The sequence below is a fragment of the Oncorhynchus mykiss genome, unplaced genomic scaffold (assembly GCF_013265735.2).
Source record: "Oncorhynchus mykiss isolate Arlee unplaced genomic scaffold, USDA_OmykA_1.1 un_scaffold_239, whole genome shotgun sequence".
Taxonomy (NCBI): Eukaryota; Metazoa; Chordata; class Actinopteri; order Salmoniformes; family Salmonidae; genus Oncorhynchus; species Oncorhynchus mykiss.
This window is the reverse complement of record NW_023493703.1, coordinates 86476-106908: the sequence shown is the minus strand read 5'-3', so window position 1 is coordinate 106908 and position 20433 is coordinate 86476. Positions and strand designations below refer to the sequence as shown.

The 20433-nt window shown below is 41.3% G+C and overlaps 1 protein-coding gene across 1 annotated transcript in view; it reads left to right on the top strand.

Annotated features, from left to right (window-relative positions):
• LOC118948700 (caskin-1-like) overlaps positions 1-20433 on the top strand; it is a 145234-nt gene that overhangs the window by 75701 nt on the left and 49100 nt on the right. The window contains exons 11-14 of the mRNA XM_036973371.1: positions 7332-7430; positions 13053-13252; positions 13527-13608; positions 19634-19710. Of these exons, the coding sequence (XP_036829266.1) occupies positions 7332-7430; positions 13053-13252; positions 13527-13608; positions 19634-19710 (458 nt within the window). The remainder of the gene's footprint in view (positions 1-7331; positions 7431-13052; positions 13253-13526; positions 13609-19633; positions 19711-20433) is intronic.

The following is a 20433-nucleotide window of genomic DNA, read 5'->3' as shown; positions in this document are numbered from 1 at the left end:
GCTGCCTACCTGTCATTACCTCGTAGACCGTCCCTGCTGCCTACCTGTCATTACCTCGTAGACCGTCCCTGCTGCCTACCTGTCATTACCTCGTAGACCGTCCCTGCTGCCTACCTGTCATTACCTCGTAGACCGTCCCTGCTGACTACCTGTCATTACCTCGTAGACCGTCCCTGCTGACTACCTGTCATTACCTCGTAGACCGTCCCTGCTGCCTACCTGTCATTACCTCGTAGACCGTCCCTGCTGACTACCTGTCAGTACCTCGTAGACCGTCCCTGCTGCCTACCTGTCATTACCTCGTAGACCGTCCCTGCTGCCTACCTGTCATTGCCTCGTAGACCGTCCCTGCTGCCTACCTGTCATTACCTCGTAGACCGTCCCTGCTGCCTACCTGTCATTACCTCGTAGACCGTCCCTGCTGCCTACCTGGCATTACCTCGTAGACCGTCCCTGCTGCCTACCTGTCATTACCTCGTAGACCGTCCCTGCTGACTACCTGTCATTACCTCGTAGACTGTCCCTGCTGACTACCTGTCATTACCTCGTAGACCGTCCCTGCTGCCTACCTGTCAGTACCTCGTAGACCGTCCCTGCTGACTACCTGTCATTACCTCGTAGACCGTCCCTGCTGACTACCTGTCATTACCTCGTAGACCGTCCCTGCTGCCTACCTGTCAGTACCTCGTAGACCGTCCCTGCTGACTACCTGTCATTACCTCGTAGACCGTCCCTGCTGACTACCTGTCATTACCTCGTAGACCGTCCCTGCTGCCTACCTGTCATTACCTCATAGACCGTCCCTGCTGACTACCTGTCATTACCTCGTAGACCGTCCCTGCTGACTACCTGTCATTACCTCGTAGACCGTCCCTGCTGACTACCTGTCATTACCTCGTAGACCGTCCCTGCTGCCTACCTGTCATTACCTCGTAGACCGTCCCTGCTGACTACCTGTCATTACCTCGTAGACCGTCCCTGCTGACTACCTGTCATTACCTCGTAGACCGTCCCTGCTGCCTACCTGTCAGTACCTCGTAGACCGTCCCTGCTGACTACCTGTCATTACCTCGTAGACCGTCCCTGCTGACTACCTGTCATTACCTCGTAGACCGTCCCTGCTGCCTACCTGTCATTACCTCATAGACCGTCCCTGCTGCCTACCTGTCATTACCTCGTAGACCGTCCCTGCTGCCTACCTGTCATTACCTCGTAGACCGTCCCTGCTGACTACCTGTCAGTACCTCGTAGACCGTCCCTGCTGACTACCTGTCATTACCTCATAGACCGTCCCTGCTGCCTACCTGTCATTACCTCGTAGACCGTCCCTGCTGCCTACCTGTCATTACCTCGTAGACCGTCCCTGCTGCCTACCTGTCATTACCTCGTAGACCGTCCCTGCTGACTACCTGTCATTACCTCGTAGACCGTCCCTGCTGACTACCTGTCATTACCTCGTAGACCGTCCCTGCTGCCTACCTGTCATTACCTCGTAGACCGTCCCTCACCCCATCTCACCCCCCGTTTCAGATGTTTAATTTACATCTTTTTACATTTGTTTTATTAGGTTTTTATATTTCATTTTGTTTTTATCAACATTTGTATATTTTAACTTTGAATGATATTGTTTTATATTTTTAATTATGAATATATAATATTGTGTTATGTTTTTATCTAATATAAATATTTGAGTTGACTTATTATTATTGTTTTATATATTTTTTATTTATATTTATATTGAGTTTTATTTGACTGGTTGTCTGTGTTTTGGGTTTGTTGTTGTTTCCCCTCCCTCTTCCTGGTTTGTATTTAGGCCCCTCCCTCTCCCAGCAGAGCCACACCCTCCTTCTACGTAGGCACGTCCCCTGTCCCTCCCCCTGCCTCGTTACCACGGTGAACGGCCACCGCTCCCACATGCTACCACTGCCTCTTCCTCCTCATCCTCCTCTCACGCAAACCACACCTCTCTTCTCCTCCTTTGGTTATCCTCCACTCCTCCTCTCTCCTCCTCACCTCTCCACTCTCCCCCTGGGCCTCTCCACTCCTCCTCCTCCTCCTCCTCTCTCCTCTCCTCCTCTCTCTACAAGTCTGGAGCAGCCAAGCCTGCCAGGTATCCAGCTAAAACTCTTAGCTTGTGAATAAATCATATAATCAATACTATTTTCAATATAATCAATACTATGATCAGTACATCGTATTACTATAGTATTATTGTAGTGTGTCCCCATCACTGTGGTTAGTGCTAGTGATTGTATTAGTAGCAGTATTAGTTGTAGTAGTATTAGTAACAGCATTAGTTGTAGTAGTATTAGTAGCAGTATTAGTTGTAGTAGTATTAGTAGCAGTATTAGTTGTAGTAGTATTAGTAGCAGTATTAGTTGTAGTAGTATTTGTAGCAGTATTAGTTGTAATAGTATTAGTAGCAGTATTAGTTGTAGTAGTATTAGTAGCAGTATTAGTTGTAGTAGTATTAGTAGCAGTATTAGTTGTAGTAGTATTTGTAGCAGTATTAGTTGTAGTAGTAGTATTTGCGGTATTATCAGTAGTTGTAGTAGTATTATTTGCAGTATTGTTAATAATCATAACAGTGGTCATATTGCTACCATTAGTTGGCAGCATTGTTAGTGTTGACCATTCTCTTGTTGTTGTTGTTTTTGTTGTTGTTTTGGTACTAATACTAGTTCTACATGTAGTAGTGCTGCTTGTGGTGGTTTAAATGTTAGTTATAGTCTAGATATTATAGATCTGTTGTTGTTGTTGTTGTTGTTTTGGTACTAATACTAGTTCTACATGTAGTAGTGCTGCTTGTGGTGGTTTAAATGTTAGTTATAGTCTAGATATTATAGATCTGTTGTTGTTGTTGTTGTTGTTTTGGTACTAATACTAGTTCTACATGTAGTAGTGCTGCTTGTGGTGGTTTTAGTGTTAGTTATAGTCTAGATATTATAGATTAGGTACGCATGGCCTGTGCTGCTCACTCACGTGTCTCCACTCCGTCTCTGTCTGCCAATCTATCTTGTCCTATTTCTATGTATCACTACATAGAAATAATTTAAGGACGTTGTGTGGTTTTGTGTGTAGATGGGGTAAGGTGGGGTTGTATGGTGGTGTGTAGATGGGGTAAGGTGGGTTGTATGGTGGTGTGTAGATGGGGTAAGGTGGGGTTGTATGGTGGTGTGTAGATGGGGTAAGGTGGGGTTGTATGGTGGTGTGGAGATGGGGTAAGGTGGGGTTGTATGGTGGTGTGTAGATGGGGTAAGGTGGGGTTGTATGGTGGTGTGTAGATGGGGTAAGGTGGGGTTGTATGGTGGTGTGAGATGGGGTAAGGTGGGGTTGTATGGTGGTGTGTAGATGGGGTAAGGTGGGGTTGTATGGTGGTGTGTAGATGGGGTAAGGTGGGGTTGTATGGTGGTGTGGAGATGGGGTTGTATGGTGGTGTGTAGATGGGGTAAGGTGGGGTTGTATGGTGGTGTGGAGATGGGGTTGTATGGTGGTGTGTAGATGGGGTAAGGTGGGGTTGAATGGTGGTGTGAGATGGGGTAAGGTGGGGTTGTATGGTGGTGTGTAGATGGGGTAAGGTGGGGTTGTATGGTGGTGTGTAGATGGGGTAAGGTGGGGTTGTATGGTGGTGTGGAGATGGGGTAAGGTGGGGTTGTATGGTGGTGTGGAGATGGGGTAAGGTGGGGTTGTATGGTGGTGTGGAGATGGGGTAAGGTGGGGTTGTATGGTGGTGTGTAGATGGGGTAAGGTGGGGTTGTATGGTGGTGTGGAGGTGGGGTTGTATGGTGGTGTGAGATGGGGTAAGGTGGGGTTGTATGGTGGTGTGTAGATGGGGTAAGTTGGGGTTGTATGGTGGTGTGTAGATGGGGTAAGGTGGGGTTGTATGGTGGTGTGTAGATGGGGTAAGGTGGGGTTGTATGGTGGTGTGTAGGTGGTGTGTAGATGGGGTAAGGTGGGGTGGTATGGTGGTGTGTAGATGGGGTAAGGTGGGGTTGTATGGTGGTGTGTAGGTGGGGTTGTATGGTGGTGTGTAGGTGGTGTGTAGATGGGGTAAGGTGGGGTTGTATGGTGGTGTGTAGATGGGGTAAGGTGGGATTGTATGGTGGTGTGGAGATGGGGTTGTATGGTGGTGTGTAGATGGGGTAAGGTGGGGTTGTATGGTGGTGTGTAGATGGGGTAAGGTGGGGTTGTATGGTGGTGTGAGATGGGGTGGTATGGTGGTGTGTAGATGGGGTAAGGTGGGGTTGAATGGTGGTGTAGAGATGGGTTAATGTGGGGTTGTATGGTTGGTGTGTAGATGAGGTTGTATGGTGGTGTGTAGGTGGTGTGTAGATGGGGTTTGTGGTTGTGTATTGTGTCAGCAGGGTAATAAGGGGTGATAAGTGGTAATAAGGGGTAGTGTGTCAGCAGGGTAATAAGGGGTAGTGTGTCAGCAGGGTAATAAGGGGTAGTGTGTCAGCAGGGTAATAAGGGGTAGTGTGTCAGCAGGGTAATAAGGGGTAATAAGGGTTAGTGTGTCAGCAGGGTAATAAGGGGTAGTTTGTTAGCAGGGTAATAAGGGGTAGTTTGTTAGCAGGGTAATAAGGGGTAGTGTGTCAGCAGGGTAATAAGGGGTAGTGTGTCAGCAGGGTAATAAGGGGTAATAAGGGGTAGTGTGTCAGCAGGGTAATAAGGGGTAGTGTGTCAGCAGGGTAATACGGGGTAATAAGGGGTTGTGTGTCAGCAGGGTAATAAGGGGTAGTAGTGTGTCAGCAGGGTAATAAGGGGTAATAAGGGGTAGTGTGTCAGCAGGGTAATAAGGGGTAGTGTGTCAGCAGGGTATTAAGGGGTAATAAGGGGTAGTGTGTCAGCAGGGTAATAAGGGGTAGTGTGTCAGCAGGGTAATACGGGGTAATAAGGGGTTGTGTGTCAGCAGGGTAATAAGGGGTAGTAGTGTGTCAGCAGGGTAATAAGGGGTAATAAGGGGTAGTGTGTCAGCAGGGTAATAAGGGGTAGTGTGTCAGCAGGGTATTAAGGGGTAATAAGGGGTAGTGTGTCAGCAGGGTAATAAGGGGTAGTGTGTCAGCAGGGTATTAAGGGGTAATAAGGGGTAGTGTGTCAGCAGGGTAATAAGGGGTAATAAGGGGTAGTGTGTCAGCAGGGTAATAAGGGGTAGTGTGTCAGCAGGGTAATAAGGGGTAATAAGGGGTAGTGTGTCAGCAGGGTAATAAGGGGTAGTGTGTCAGCAGGGTAATAAGGGGTAATAAGGGGTAGTGTCAGCAGGGTAATAAGGGGTAGTGTGTCAGCAGGGTATTAAGGGGTAATAAGGGGTAGTGTGTCAGCAGGGTAATAAGGGGTAGTGTGTCAGCAGGGTAATACGGGGTAATAAGGGGTTGTGTGTCAGCAGGGTAATAAGGGGTAGTAGTGTGTCAGCAGGGTAATAAGGGGTAATAAGGGGTAGTGTGTCAGCAGGGTAATAAGGGGTAGTGTGTCAGCAGGGTATTAAGGGGTAATAAGGGGTAGTGTGTCAGCAGGGTAATAAGGGGTAGTGTGTCAGCAGGGTATTAAGGGGTAATAAGGGGTAGTGTGTCAGCAGGGTAATAAGGGGTAATAAGGGGTAGTGTGTCAGCAGGGTAATAAGGGGTAGTGTGTCAGCAGGGTAATAAGGGGTAATAAGGGGTAGTGTGTCAGCAGGGTAATAAGGGGTAGTGTGTCAGCAGGGTAATAAGGGGTAATAAGGGGTAGTGTCAGCAGGGTAATAAGGGGTAATAAGGGGTAGTGTGTCAGCAGGGTATTAAGGGGTAGTGTGTCAGCAGGGTATTAAGGGGTAATAAGTGGTAGTAGTGTGTCAGCAGGGTAATAAGGGGTAATAAGGGGTAGTGTGTCAGCAGGGTATTAAGGGGTAGTGTGTCAGCAGGGTATTAAGGGGTAATAAGGGGTAGTGTGTCAGCAGGGTAATAAGGGGTAGTGTGTCAGCAGGGTATTAAGGGGTAATAAGTGGTAGTGTGTCAGCAGGGTAATAAGGGGTAGTGTGTCAGCAGGGTAATAAGGGGTAATAAGGGGTAGTGTGTCAGCAGGGTAATAAGGGGTAATAAGGGGTAGTGTGTCAGCAGGGTAATAAGGGGTAGTGTGTCAGCAGGGTATTAAGGGGTAATAAGGGGTAGTGTGTCAGCAGGGTAATAAGGGGTAGTGTGTCAGCAGGGTAATAAGGGGTAGTGTGTCAGCAGGGTATTAAGGGGTAATAAGGGGTAGTGTGTCAGCAGGGTAATAAGGGGTAGTGTGTCAGCAGGGTATTAAGGGGTAATAAGTGGTAGTGTGTCAGCAGGGTAATAAGGGGTAGTGTGTCAGCAGGGTAATAAGGGGTAATAAGGGGTAGTGTGTCAGCAGGGTAATAAGGGGTAGTGTGTCAGCAGGGTAATAAGGGGTAGTGTGTCAGCAGGGTAATAAGGGGTAGTGTGTCAGCAGGGTAATAAGGGGTAGTGTGTCAGCAGGGTAATAAGGGGTAGTGTGTCAGCAGGGTATTAAGGGGTAATAAGTGGTAGTGTGTCAGCAGGGTAATAAGGGGTAGTGTGTCAGCAGGGTAATAAGGGGTAGTGTGTCAGCAGGGTATTAAGGGGTAATAAGGGGTAGTGTGTCAGCAGGGTAATAAGGGGTAGTGTGTCAGCAGGGTAATAAGGGGTAGTGTGTCAGCAGGGTATTAAGGGGTAATAAGGGGTAGTGTGTCAGCAGGGTAATAAGGGGTAGTGTGTCAGCAGGGTAATAAGGGGTAGTGTGTCAGCAGGGTATTAAGGGGTAATAAGGGGTAGTGTGTCAGCAGGGTAATAAGGGGTAGTGTGTCAGCAGGGTATTAAGGGGTAATAAGTGGTAGTGTGTCAGCAGGGTAATAAGGGGTAGTGTGTCAGCAGGGTAATAAGGGGTAATAAGGGGTAGTGTGTCAGCAGGGTAATAAGGGGTAGTGTGTCAGCAGGGTAATAAGGGGTAGTGTGTCAGCAGGGTAATAAGGGGTAGTGTGTCAGCAGGGTAATAAGGGGTAGTGTGTCAGCAGGGTAATAAGGGGTAGTGTGTCAGCAGGGTATTAAGGGGTAATAAGTGGTAGTGTGTCAGCAGGGTAATAAGGGGTAGTGTGTCAGCAGGGTAATAAGGGGTAGTGTGTCAGCAGGGTATTAAGGGGTAATAAGGGGTAGTGTGTCAGCAGGGTAATAAGGGGTAGTGTGTCAGCAGGGTAATAAGGGGTAGTGTGTCAGCAGGGTAAAGTGGTGATGAAGGGGTTGATCGCAGTGTCTTTGTTTGTTTGTGTGTGTGTGTTTGTGTGTGTCCATGTGTTTTTGTGTGTGTGTGTGTGTGTGTGTCAGGTTCTCGGGGCTCTGAGTCCAGTCCCCACGGCTCTCCCACACTTGGCCAGCAGGGCGGCTCCAGCGAGGATGTCTGGGTTCTCCGGAAGCCCCTCGCAGGTAAAATCAAATCAAATCAAATCAAATCAAATTTTATTTGTCACATACACATGGTTAGCAGATGTTAATGCGAGTGTAGCGAAATGCTTGTGCTTCTAGTTCCGACAATGCAGTAATAACAAGTAATCTAACTAACAATTCCGAGGGTGTGTTGTTGTGTTTGTGTATTGGTAGGTGTATTGGTGTGAGTGTGCATGTGTGCAGTTGTGTGTGTTATTAATTAATATAGGTCATTCATATAGTTAATTAATATAGTTAATATAGTTAATTAATATAGTCCATTAATATAGTTAATATAGTTAATTAATATAGTTAGTTAATATAGTTAATATAGTTAATATAGTTAGTTAATATAGTTAATATAGTTAATATAGTTAGTTAATATAGTTAATATAGTTAATATAGTTAGTTAATATAGTCCATTAATATAGTTAATATAGTTAGTTAATATAGTTAATTAATATAGTTAATATAGTTAATATAGTTAATTAATATAGTTAATATAGTTAATTAATATAGTAAATTAATATAGTTAATTAATATAGTTAATATAGTTAATATAGTTAATTAATATAGTTAATATAGTTAATATAGTTAATTAATATAGTTAATATAGTTAATATAGTTAATTAATATAGTTAATATAGTTAATATAGTTAATTAATATAGTTAATATAGTTAATATAGTTAATATAGTTAATATAGTTAATATAGTTAATTAATATAGTTAATTAATATAGTTAGTTAATATAGTTAGTTAATATAGTTAATTAATATAGTCCATTAATATAGTTAATATAGTTAATTAATATAGTCCATTAATATAGTTAATATAGTTAATTAATATAGTTAATATAGTTAATTAGTATAGTTAGTTAATATAGTTAATAAATATAGAATATGAATATAAATATATTCATTAATATAGTTAATATAGTTAGTTAATATAGTTAATATAGTTAATTAATATAGTTAATATAGTTAATTAATATAGTCCATTAATATAGTTAATATAGTTAATTAATATAGTCCATTAATATAGTTAATATAGTTAATATAGTTAGTTAATATAGTTAATATAGTTAATATAGTTAATTAATATAGTTAATATAGTTAGTTAATATAGTTAATATAGTTAATTAATATAGTTAATTAATATAGTTAATATAGTTAATTAATATAGTCCATTAATATAGTTAATATAGTTAATTAATATAGTCCATTAATATAGTTAATATAGTTAATTCATATAGTTAATATAGTTAATTAATATAGTTAATATAGTAAATTAATATAGTTAATATAGTAAATTAATATAGTTAATTAATATAGTTAGTTAATATAGTTAATAAATATAGAATATGAATATAAATATATTCATTAATATAGTTAATATAGTCAATTAATATTGTTAATTAATATAGGTCATTAATATAGTTAATATAGTCAATTAATATTGTTAATTAATATAGTTAATTGATATAGTTCATTAATATAGTTAATTGATATAGTTCATTAATATAGTTTATTAATATAGTCCATTAATATAGTTAATTGATATAGTTCATTAATATAGTTAATTGATATAGTTCATTAATATAGTTCATTAATATAGTTAATTGATATAGTTAATATAGTTAATTGATATAGTTCATTAATATAGTTTATTAATATAGTCCATTAATATAGTTAATTGATATAGTTCATTAATATAGTTTATTAATATAGTCCATTAATATAGTTAATTGATATAGTTCATTAATATAGTTAATTGATATAGTTTATTAATATAGTTAATTGATATAGTTCATTAATATAGTTAATTGATATAGTTCATTAATATAGTTAATTGATATAGTTCATTAATATAGTTAATTGATATAGTTCATTAATATAGTTCATTGATATAGTTCATTAATATAGTTCATTGATATAGTTCATTAATATAGTTCATTGATATAGTTCATTAATATAGTTCATTGATATAGTTCATTAATATAGTTCATTGATATAGTTCATTAATATAGTTCATTGATATAGTTCATTTATATAGTTCATTAATATAGTTAATTAATATACCTAATATAGTTCATTGATATAGTTCATTAATATAGTTCATTAATATAGTTAATTAATATACCTAATATAGTTCATTGATATAGTTCATTAATATAGTTCATTGATATAGTTCATTAATATACTTCATTGATATAGTTCATTTATAAATATAAGTCAATATTTGAACATATGTATAATGGAATATGGTGCCATCAGAAAGTATTCAAACCCCTTTTGTCTTATTCCACATATTTGTTGTTACAGCCTGAATTCAGAATGGATTAAATATGTGTTTTCTCACCCATCTACACACAATACCCCATAATTACAAAGTATTATTCAACATAAAATACAGAAATTTCTCATTTACAAATGTGTTCACACCCCTGAGTCAATACTGTGAGTCTTTCTGGGTAAGACCCTGAGTCAATACTGTGAGTCTTTCTGGGTAAGACCCTGAGTCAATACTGTGAGTCTTTCTGGGTAAGACCCTGATGTCAATACTGTGAGTCTTTCTGGGTAAGACCCTTAGTCAATACTGTGAGTCTTTCTGGGGTAAGACCCTGAGTCAATACTGTGAGTCTTTCTGGGTAAGACCCTGATGTCAATACTGTGAGTCTTTCTGGGTAAGACCCTGAGTCAATACTGTGAGTCTTCCTGGGTAAGACCCTGATGTCAATACTGTGAGTCTTTCTGGGTAAGACCCTGAGTCAATACTGGTTAGAATCACCTTTGACAGCGATTACAGCTGTGAGTCTCTCTGGGTAAATCTCTAAGCGCTTTGCACACCTGCATTGTACAACATCTGCCCATTATTATGTTCAACATTCTTTAAACTCTGTCAAATTGGTTGTTGATCATTGCTAGACAACCATTTTCAAGTCTTGCCATATATTTTCAAGCAGATTTAAGTCAAAACCTGCAACTCAGGAACATTCACTGTCTTCTTGGTAAGCAACTCCAGTGTAGATTTGGCCTTGTGTTTTAGGCTGTTGTCCTGCTGAAAGGTGAATTCCTCTCCCTTTGTCTGGTGGAAATCAGTCTTAACCATGTGTTCAAAACGAATGGAGGACCAAGGCACTCTTCATATAATTCATTAAAACACCTTTATTTATTTTTTACCTTTATTTAACTAGGCAAGTCGGTTAAGAACAAATTTTTATTCACAATGACGGCCTACCGGAGGACAGTGGGTTAAATGCCTTGATCAGGGGTAGAATGACAGATTTTTACCTCGTCAGCTCGGGGATTCAATCTTGCAACCTTACGGTTACTGGCCCAATGCTCTAACCACTAGGTTACTGGCCCAATGCTCTAACCACTAGGTTACTGGCCCAATGCTCTAACCACTAGGTTACTGGCCCAATGCTCTAACCGCTATGCTACCTGCCTATTTATATGGCATGGTCAATGGAAACCAAGTTTAAAAACTCTGACGTGTTTCGGATACCTGTGCTTAGTTCCATTACGTTTCTTTTTCATCCTGAAAAACTCCCCAGTCCTTAACGATTACAAGCATACCCATAACATGATGCAGCCACCACCTATGCTTGAAAATATGGAGAGTGAAACTCAGTAATGCGTTGTATTATCAGGTTCGAAGGTAAGACCCAGATGCAGACTGTGTCGGAGTAACAATGTTTATTACAGCAACAGGGCAGGCAAACGACAGGTCAAGGCAGGCAGGGGTCGATAACCAGAGTAGTGGGGGAAAGGTACAGGACGGCAGGTAGGCTCAGGGTCGAGTCAGGGGCAAGCAGAGTGGTCAGGCAGGCGGGTTCAGAGACAGGACAGGCAAGTGTCAAAACCAGGAGAACGAGAAAAAGATAGACTGGGGGGGAAGCAGGAGCTGAGACAAAAACGCTGGTTGAGTTGACAAACAAGACAAACTGGCAACGGACAAACAGAGAACACAGGTATGAATACCCAGGGGATAATGGGAAAGATGGGCGACACCTGGAGGGGGGTGGAGACAATCACAAGGACAGGTGAAACAGATCAGCATGTGACGTGTTTTGAATTCGCTCCAAACACTCTGTATTCAGGACAAAACGTGAATTTCCTTGCCACATTTTTTTCAGTATTACTTTCGTGCTTCCTGTTTAAACAGGATGCATATTTTGGAATGTTTTTTATTTTGTACAGGCTTCCGTCTTTTCACTCTGTCAATCAGGTTAGTATTGTGGAGTAACTACAATGTTGTTGACCCATCCTCAGTTTTCTATCACTGTAACTGTAACTGTTTTAAAGTCACCATTGGCCTCATGATGAAATCCCTGAGCGGTTTCCTTCCTCTCCGGCAACTGAGTTAGGAAGGACGCCTGTATCTTTGTAGTGACTGTGTGTATTGACACACCATCCAAAATGTAATTAATACCTCAAAGGGATATTCAATGTCTGCTTTTTTGGGGTGTCGGGGGGGGCTTTACTTGGCTCATTGCGCTCTAGCGACTCCTTGTGGCGGGCCAGGTGCTTGCAGGCTGACTCCAGTCGTCAATTGAACGGTGTTTCCTCCGACATATTGGTGCAGCTGGCATCTGTGTTAAGTGGGCGGGTGTTAAGAAGCGCGGTTTGGCGGGTCATGTTTCAGAGGACGCATGACTCGACATTCGCTTCTCCAGAGCCTGCGATGAGTGATGAGAAAATATCACAATTGGGAAGAAAAGGGGGTAAAAAAAAAAAGATAAACAAAAATGATGTCATCCATTTAAAAATCAGGCTGAAACAAAACACAATGTGGAGGAAGTCAAGGGGTGTGAATACTTTCTGAAGGCCCTGTGTTTCTGTGCCTGTGTGCATAATAGATGACGTTGATCATATCATTATTACTATCAGAAATAAGAGGAGGTCCTAGACTAGAACCCTGAGGAACACCACATTCTATCTATTCCTAGAATAGAACCATGAGGAACACCACATTCTATCTATTCCTAGAATAGAACCCTGAGGAACACCACATTCTATCTATCTATTCCTAGAATAGAACCCTGAGGAACACCACATTCTATCTATCTATTCCTAGAATAGAACCCTGATGAACACCACATTCTATCTATTCCTAGAATAGAACCCTGACGAACACCACATTCTATCTATTCCTAGAATAGAACCCTGACGAAAACCACATTCTATCTATTCCTATAATAGAACCCTGAGGAACACCACATTCTATCTATCTATTCCTAGAGTAGAACCCTGACGAACACCACATTCTATCTATTCCTAGAATAGAACCCTGAGGAACACCACATTCTATCTATCTATTCCTAGACTAGAACCCTGAGGAACACCACATTCTATCTATCTATTCCTAGAATAGAACCCTGAGGAACACCACATTCTGTCTATCTGTTCCTAGACTAGAACCCTGAGGAACACCACATTATATCTAAACCTGTGTGTGTGTGTGTGTGTGTGCGTGTGTGTGTGTGTGTGTGTGTGTGCGTGTGTGTGTGTGTGTGTGTGTGTGTGTGTGTGTGTGTGTGTGTGTGTGTGTGTGTGTGTGTGTTTGCGTGTGTGCGTGCGTGCGTGCGTGTGTGTATGTACATTTGTGGATTTGTGTAGGTGGTGACCGTAGCAGCAGTGTGGGTAGTCTGGGTAGCGTTCGTTCCCTCGGCAGCGTCCAGAGTTCTGGAAATACACAACACGCCCTGAATACGCCTCCTCCGCCTGCCACAGCACACGCTACTAACACGCCAGCTAGCAGCCTGAACACACACGGCCTCAACGCTCCCGGGCTCCACGCGCAGTCGGAGGGAGTCAAGGTGGGTGTCAGTCTTCCTCTGATTGACAGAGGAACTAAGCCTGTCTCTGGTGTGTGTGTGTTTCAGGCTTGTGTGTGTGTGTGTGTGTGTGTGTGTGTGTGTGTGTGTGTGTGTGTGTGTGTGTGTGTGTGTGTGTGTGTGTGTGTTTCACAAGTGTGTGTGTGTGTGTTTCAGGAGTGTGTGTGTGTTTTAGGTGTGTGTTTGTGCTAACTTGTTCTTCAACTCTGATTCACAGATTGACTAAGCTCTTGTACATGTGTGTGTTTATGTTTAGCTCCTAGCCACAGTGATGTCCCAGTCAATAAAGGCAAAGGAGCATCTGTTGGAGCAGTCCAAGTCTGTGGAGCAGGCAGCAGGTACCCAGAATAATATTACTGTAATATTAATAACAACTATAATAATAGTAACAGGACCAGTCCAGGTCTGTGGAGCAGGCAGCAGGTACCCAGAATAATATTACTGTAATATTAATAACAACTATAATAATAGTAACAGGACCAGTCCAGGTCTGTGGAGCAGGCAGCAGGTAACCAGAATAATATTACTGTAATATTAATAACAACTATAATAATAGTAACAGGACCAGTCCAGGTCTGTGGAGCAGGCAGCAGGTAACCAGAATAATATTACTGTAATATTAATAACAACTATAATAATAGTAACAGGACCAGTCCAGGTCTGTGGAGCAGGCAGCAGGTACCCAGAATAATATTACTGTAATATGAATAACAACTATAATAATAGTAACAGGACCAGTCCAGGTCTGTGGAGCAGGCAGCAGGTACCCAGAATAATATTACTGTAATATTAATAACAACTATAATAATAGTAACAGGACCAGTCCAGGTCTGTGGAGCAGGCAGCAGGTACCCAGAATAATATTACTGTAATATTAATAACAACTATAATAATAGTAACAGGACCAGTCCATGTCTGTGGAGCAGGCAGCAGGTACCCAGAATAATATTACTGTAATATTAATAACAACTATAATAATAGTAACAGGACCAGTCCAGGTCTGTGGAGCAGGCAGCAGGTACCCAGAATAATATTACTGTAATATTAATAACAACTATAATAATAGTAACAGGACCAGTCCAGGTCTGTGGAGCGAACTGACTAACTGACTGACTGACTGAATGACTTTCTAACTAACTGACTGACTGACTTTCTAACTGACTGACTAACTGATTTTCTAACTGACTGACTGACTGAATGACTTTCGAACTAACTGACTGACTGACTGACTAAATGACTGACTGACTTTCTAATTGACTGACTTACTAACTGACTTTCTAACTGACTGACTGACTGACTAAATGACTGACTGACTGACTGACTTTCTAACTGACTGACTGACTTTCTAACTGACTGACTTTCTAACTGTCTGACTGACTTTCTAACTGACTGACTGACTTTCTAACTGACTGTCTGACTGACTGACTGATTGACTTTCTAACTGACTGACTTTCTAACTGACTGACTGACTTTCTAACTGACTGACTTTCTAACTGACTGACTGATTGACTTTCTAACTGACTGACTTACTAACTGACTGACTGACTGACTGACTTTCTAACTGATTGACTTAGTAACTGACTGACTGACTGACTTTCTAACTGACTGACTGATTGACTTACTAACTGACTGACTTACTAACTGACTGACTGACTGACTGAATTTCTAACTGACTGACTGACTGACTGACTGACTTTCTAACTGACTGACTTACTAACTGACTGACTTTCTAATTGACTGACTGAATGACTGACTGATTTTATAACTGACTGACTGACTTTCTTACTGACTGACTGAATGACTTTCTAACTGACTGACTGATTTTATAACTTTCTGACTGAGTGACTGACTTTCTAACTGACTGACTGACTGACTTTCTAACTGACTGACTGACTGACTTTCTAACTGACTGACTGACTTTCTATCTGACTGATTGACTTTCTAACTAACTGACTGACTGACTGACTGTCTAACTGACTGACTGATTGACTTTCTAACTGACTAACTGACTGACTGATTGACTTTCTAACTAACTGACTAACTGACTGACTTGACTGACTTTCTAACTGACTGACTGACTGACTGACTTGACTGACTTTCTAACTGACTGACTTTCTAACTGACTGACTGATTGACTTTCTAACTGACTAACTGACTGACTGATTGACTTTCTAACTGACTGACTTACTAACTGACTGACTGACTGACTGACTTTCTAACTGATTGACTTAGTAACTGACTGACTGACTGACTTTCTAACTGACTGACTGATTGACTTACTAACTGACTGACTGACTGACTGACTTTCTAACTGATTGACTTAGTAACTGACTGACTGACTGACTTTCTAACTGACTGACTGATTGACTTACTAACTGACTGACTTACTAACTGACTGACTGACTGACTGACTTTCTAACTGACTGACTGACTGACTGACTGACTTTCTAACTGACTGACTTACTAACTGACTGACTTTCTAATTGACTGACTGAATGACTGACTTGACTGACTTTCTAACTGACTGACTTTCTAACTGACTGACTGATTGACTTTCTAACTGACTAACTGACTGACTGATTGACTTTCTAACTGACTGACTTACTAACTGACTGACTGACTGACTGACTTTCTAACTGATTGACTTAGTAACTGACTGACTGACTGACTTTCTAACTGACTGACTGATTGACTTACTACCTGACTGACTTACTAACTGACTGACTGACTGACTGACTTTCTAACTGACTGACTGACTGACTGACTGACTTTCTAACTGACTGACTTACTAACTGACTGACTTTCTAATTGACTGACTGAATGACTGACTGATTTTATAAATGACTGACTGACTTTCTTACTGACTGACTGAATGACTTTCGAACTGACTGACTGATTTTATAACTGACTGACTGACTGACTGACTTTCTAACTGACTGACTTTCTAACTGACTGACTGACTGACTTTCTAACTGACTGACTGACTTTCTATCTGACTGATTGACTTTCTAACTAACTGACTGACTGACTGACTGTCTAACTGACTGACTGATTGACTTTCTAACTGACTAACTGACTGACTAACTGACTGACTTAACTGACTTTCTAACTGACTGACTGACTGACTGACTTGACTGACTTTCTAACTGACTGACTTTCTAACTGACTGACTGATTGACTTTCTAACTGACTAACTGACTGACTGATTGACTTTCTAACTAACTGACTAACTGACTGACTTGACTGACTTTCTAACTGACTGACTGACTTTCTAACTGACTGACTGATTGACTTTCTAACTAACTAACTGACTGACTAATTGACTTTCTAACTAACTGACAGACTGACTGACTGTCTAACTGACTGACTGACTGACTGTCTAACTGACTGACTGATTGACTTTCTAACTGACTAACTGACTGACTTGACTGACTTTCTAACTGACTGACTGACTTTCTAACTGACTGACTGACTTTCTAACTGACTGACTGATTGACTTTCTAACTGACTGACTGATTGACTTTCTATCTGACTGACTGACTTTCTAACTGACTGACTGACTGACTTTCTAACTGACTGACTGATTTTCTAACTGACTGACTGACTTTCTAACTGACTGACTGACTGTGTAACTGACTGACTGACTGTCTGACTGACTGACTTTCTAACTGACTGACTGACTGACTTTCTAACTGACTGACTGACTGACTTTCTAACTGACTAACTGACTGACTGATTGACTTTCTAACTAACTGACTGTCTAACTGACTGACTGACTTTCTAACTGATTGACTTAGTAACTGACTGACTGACTGACTTTCTAACTGACTGACTGATTGACTTACTAACTGACTGACTTACTAACTGACTGACTGACTGACTGACTTTCTAACTGACTGACTGACTGACTGACTGACTTTCTAACTGACTGACTTACTAACTGACTGACTTTCTAATTGACTGACTGAATGACTGACTTGACTGACTTTCTAACTGACTGACTTTCTAACTGACTGACTGATTGACTTTCTAACTGACTAACTGACTGACTGATTGACTTTCTAACTGACTGACTTACTAACTGACTGACTGACTGACTGACTTTCTAACTGATTGACTTAGTAACTGACTGACTGACTGACTTTCTAACTGACTGACTGATTGACTTACTACCTGACTGACTTACTAACTGACTGACTGACTGACTGACTTTCTAACTGACTGACTGACTGACTGACTGACTTTCTAACTGACTGACTTACTAACTGACTGACTTTCTAATTGACTGACTGAATGACTGACTGATTTTATAAATGACTGACTGACTTTCTTACTGACTGACTGAATGACTTTCTAACTGACTGACTGATTTTATAACTGACTGACTGACTGACTGACTTTCTAACTGACTGACTGACTGACTTTCTAACTGACTGACTGACTGACTTTCTAACTGACTGACTGACTTTCTATCTGACTGATTGACTTTCTAACTAACTGACTGACTGACTGACTGTCTAACTGACTGACTGATTGACTTTCTAACTGACTAACTGACTGACTGATTGACTTTCTAACTAACTGACTAACTGACTGACTTAACTGACTTTCTAACTGACTGACTGACTGACTGACTTGACTGACTTTCTAACTGACTGACTTTCTAACTGACTGACTGATTGACTTTCTAACTGACTAACTGACTGACTGATTGACTTTCTAACTAACTGACTAACTGACTGACTTGACTGACTTTCTAACTGACTGACTGACTTTCTAACTGACTGACTGATTGACTTTCTAACTAACTAACTGACTGACTAATTGACTTTCTAACTAACTGACAGACTGACTGACTGTCTAACTGACTGACTGACTGACTGTCTAACTGACTGACTGATTGACTTTCTAACTGACTGACTGATTGACTTTCTAACTGACTGACTGATTGACTTTCTATCTGACCGACTGACTTTCTAACTGACTGACTGACTGACTTTCTAACTGACTGACTGATTTTCTAACTGACTGACTGACTTTCTAACTGACTGACTGACTGACTGACTGTGTAACTGACTGACTGACTGTCTGACTGACTGACTTTCTAACTGACTGACTGACTGACTTTCTAACTGACTGACTGACTGACTTTCTAACTGACTAACTGACTGACTGATTGACTTTCTAACTAACTGACTGTCTAACTGACTGACTGACTGACTGTCTAACTGACTGACTTTCTATCTGACTGACTGACTTTTTAACTGACTGACTTACTAACTGACTGACTGACTTTTTAACTGACTGACCTACTAACTGACTGACTGACTGACTTTCTAACTGACTGACTGACTGACTTTCTAACTGACTGACTGACTTTCTAACTGACTGACTGATTTTCTAACTGACTGACTGACTGACTGATTTACTTTCTAACTGACTGACTTTCTATCTAACTGACTGACTTGACTGACTTTCTAACTGACTGACTGACTTTCTAACTGACTGACTGATTGACTTTCTAACTGACTTACTAACTGACTGACTTTCTATCTGACTGACCAACTTTTTATCTGACTGACTGATTTTCTAACTAACTGACTGACTTTCTAACTGACTGACTTTCTAACTGACTGACTAACTGACTTTCCAACTGACTAACTGATTGACTTTCTAACTGACTGACTGACTGACTTTCTATCTGACTGACTGACTTTTTAACTGACTGACTGACTTTCTAACAGACTGACTGATTTTCTAACTGACTGCTGACTGTCTGACTGACTGACTGATTGACTTTCTAACTGACTGACTGACAGACTGACTGACTGATTGACTTTCTAACTGACTGACTGACTTTCTAACTGACTGACTGACTGACAGACTGTCTGACTGACTGACTGGCTGACTTTCTAACTGACTGACTGATTGACTTTCTAACTGACTGACTGACTGACTGACTTTCTAACTGACTGACTAACTGACTAACTGACCGACTGTCTAACTGACTGACTGACTGTCTAACTGAGTAACTGTCTAACTGACCGACTGTCTAACTGACCGACTGTCTAACTGACTGACTGACTGACTGTCTGACTGTCTAACTGACTGACTGTCTAACTGACTGACTGACTGACTGTCTAACTGACTGACTGTCTAACTGACTGACTGACTGACTTTCTAACTGACTGACTGATTGACTGTCTGACTGACTAACTGTCTAACTGTCTGACTGTCTAACTGACTGACTGTCTAACTGACTGACTGTCTAACTGACTGACTGACTGACTGACTGTCTAACTGACTGACTGACTGACTGACTGTCTGACTGACTGACTGACTGACTGTCTGTGTTTCTTTTAGCTGCTGCTAAGAGTCCATCTGGTTGTCCTCCTCAAGAACAGCGCTCCTTTGATCGCAAGGCAGAGGCAGATGTGAAGGTGAGGTCTGTGTGTGTGTGTGCATCTGTGTGTGTGTGTGTGTGTGTGTATGTGTGTGTGTGTGTGTGTGTGTGTGTGTGTGTGTGTGTGTGTGTGTGTGTGTGTGTGTGTGTGTGTGTTGTCTCACCAGAGACAGATTTCTTTTCTGTTTCAGTTTATTGTTTCTGCTTCCTGAAGCTTCCCTCCATCATTCAGTGGCTTGGAATGTGTTGCTGTTCGCTGGACGTTGTTCTCAGGACGTATCACAGAGGAAGCCGTGGTTAACACCCCTACTCTAACAATAAGAGAGTCAGGACACCAGGGTTAACACCCCTACTCTAACAATAAGAGAGTCAGGACACCGTGGTTAACACCCCTACTCTAACAATAAGAGAGTCAGGACACCGTGGTTAACACCCCTACTCTAACAATAAGAGAGTCAGGACACCGTGGTTAACATCCCTACTCTAACAATAAGAGAGTCAGGACACCAGGGTTAACACCCCTACTCTAACAATAAGAGAGTCAGGACACCGTGGTTAACACCCCTACTCTAACAATAAGAGCCATGGGATCTTTAGTGACCACAGAGTGTCAGGACACCGTGGTTAACACCCCTACTCTAACAATAAGAGAGTCAGGACACCGTGGTTAACACCCCTACTCTAACAATAAGAGAGTCAGGACACCGTGGTTAACACCCCTACTCTAACAATAAGAGAGTCAGGACACCGTGGTTAACAC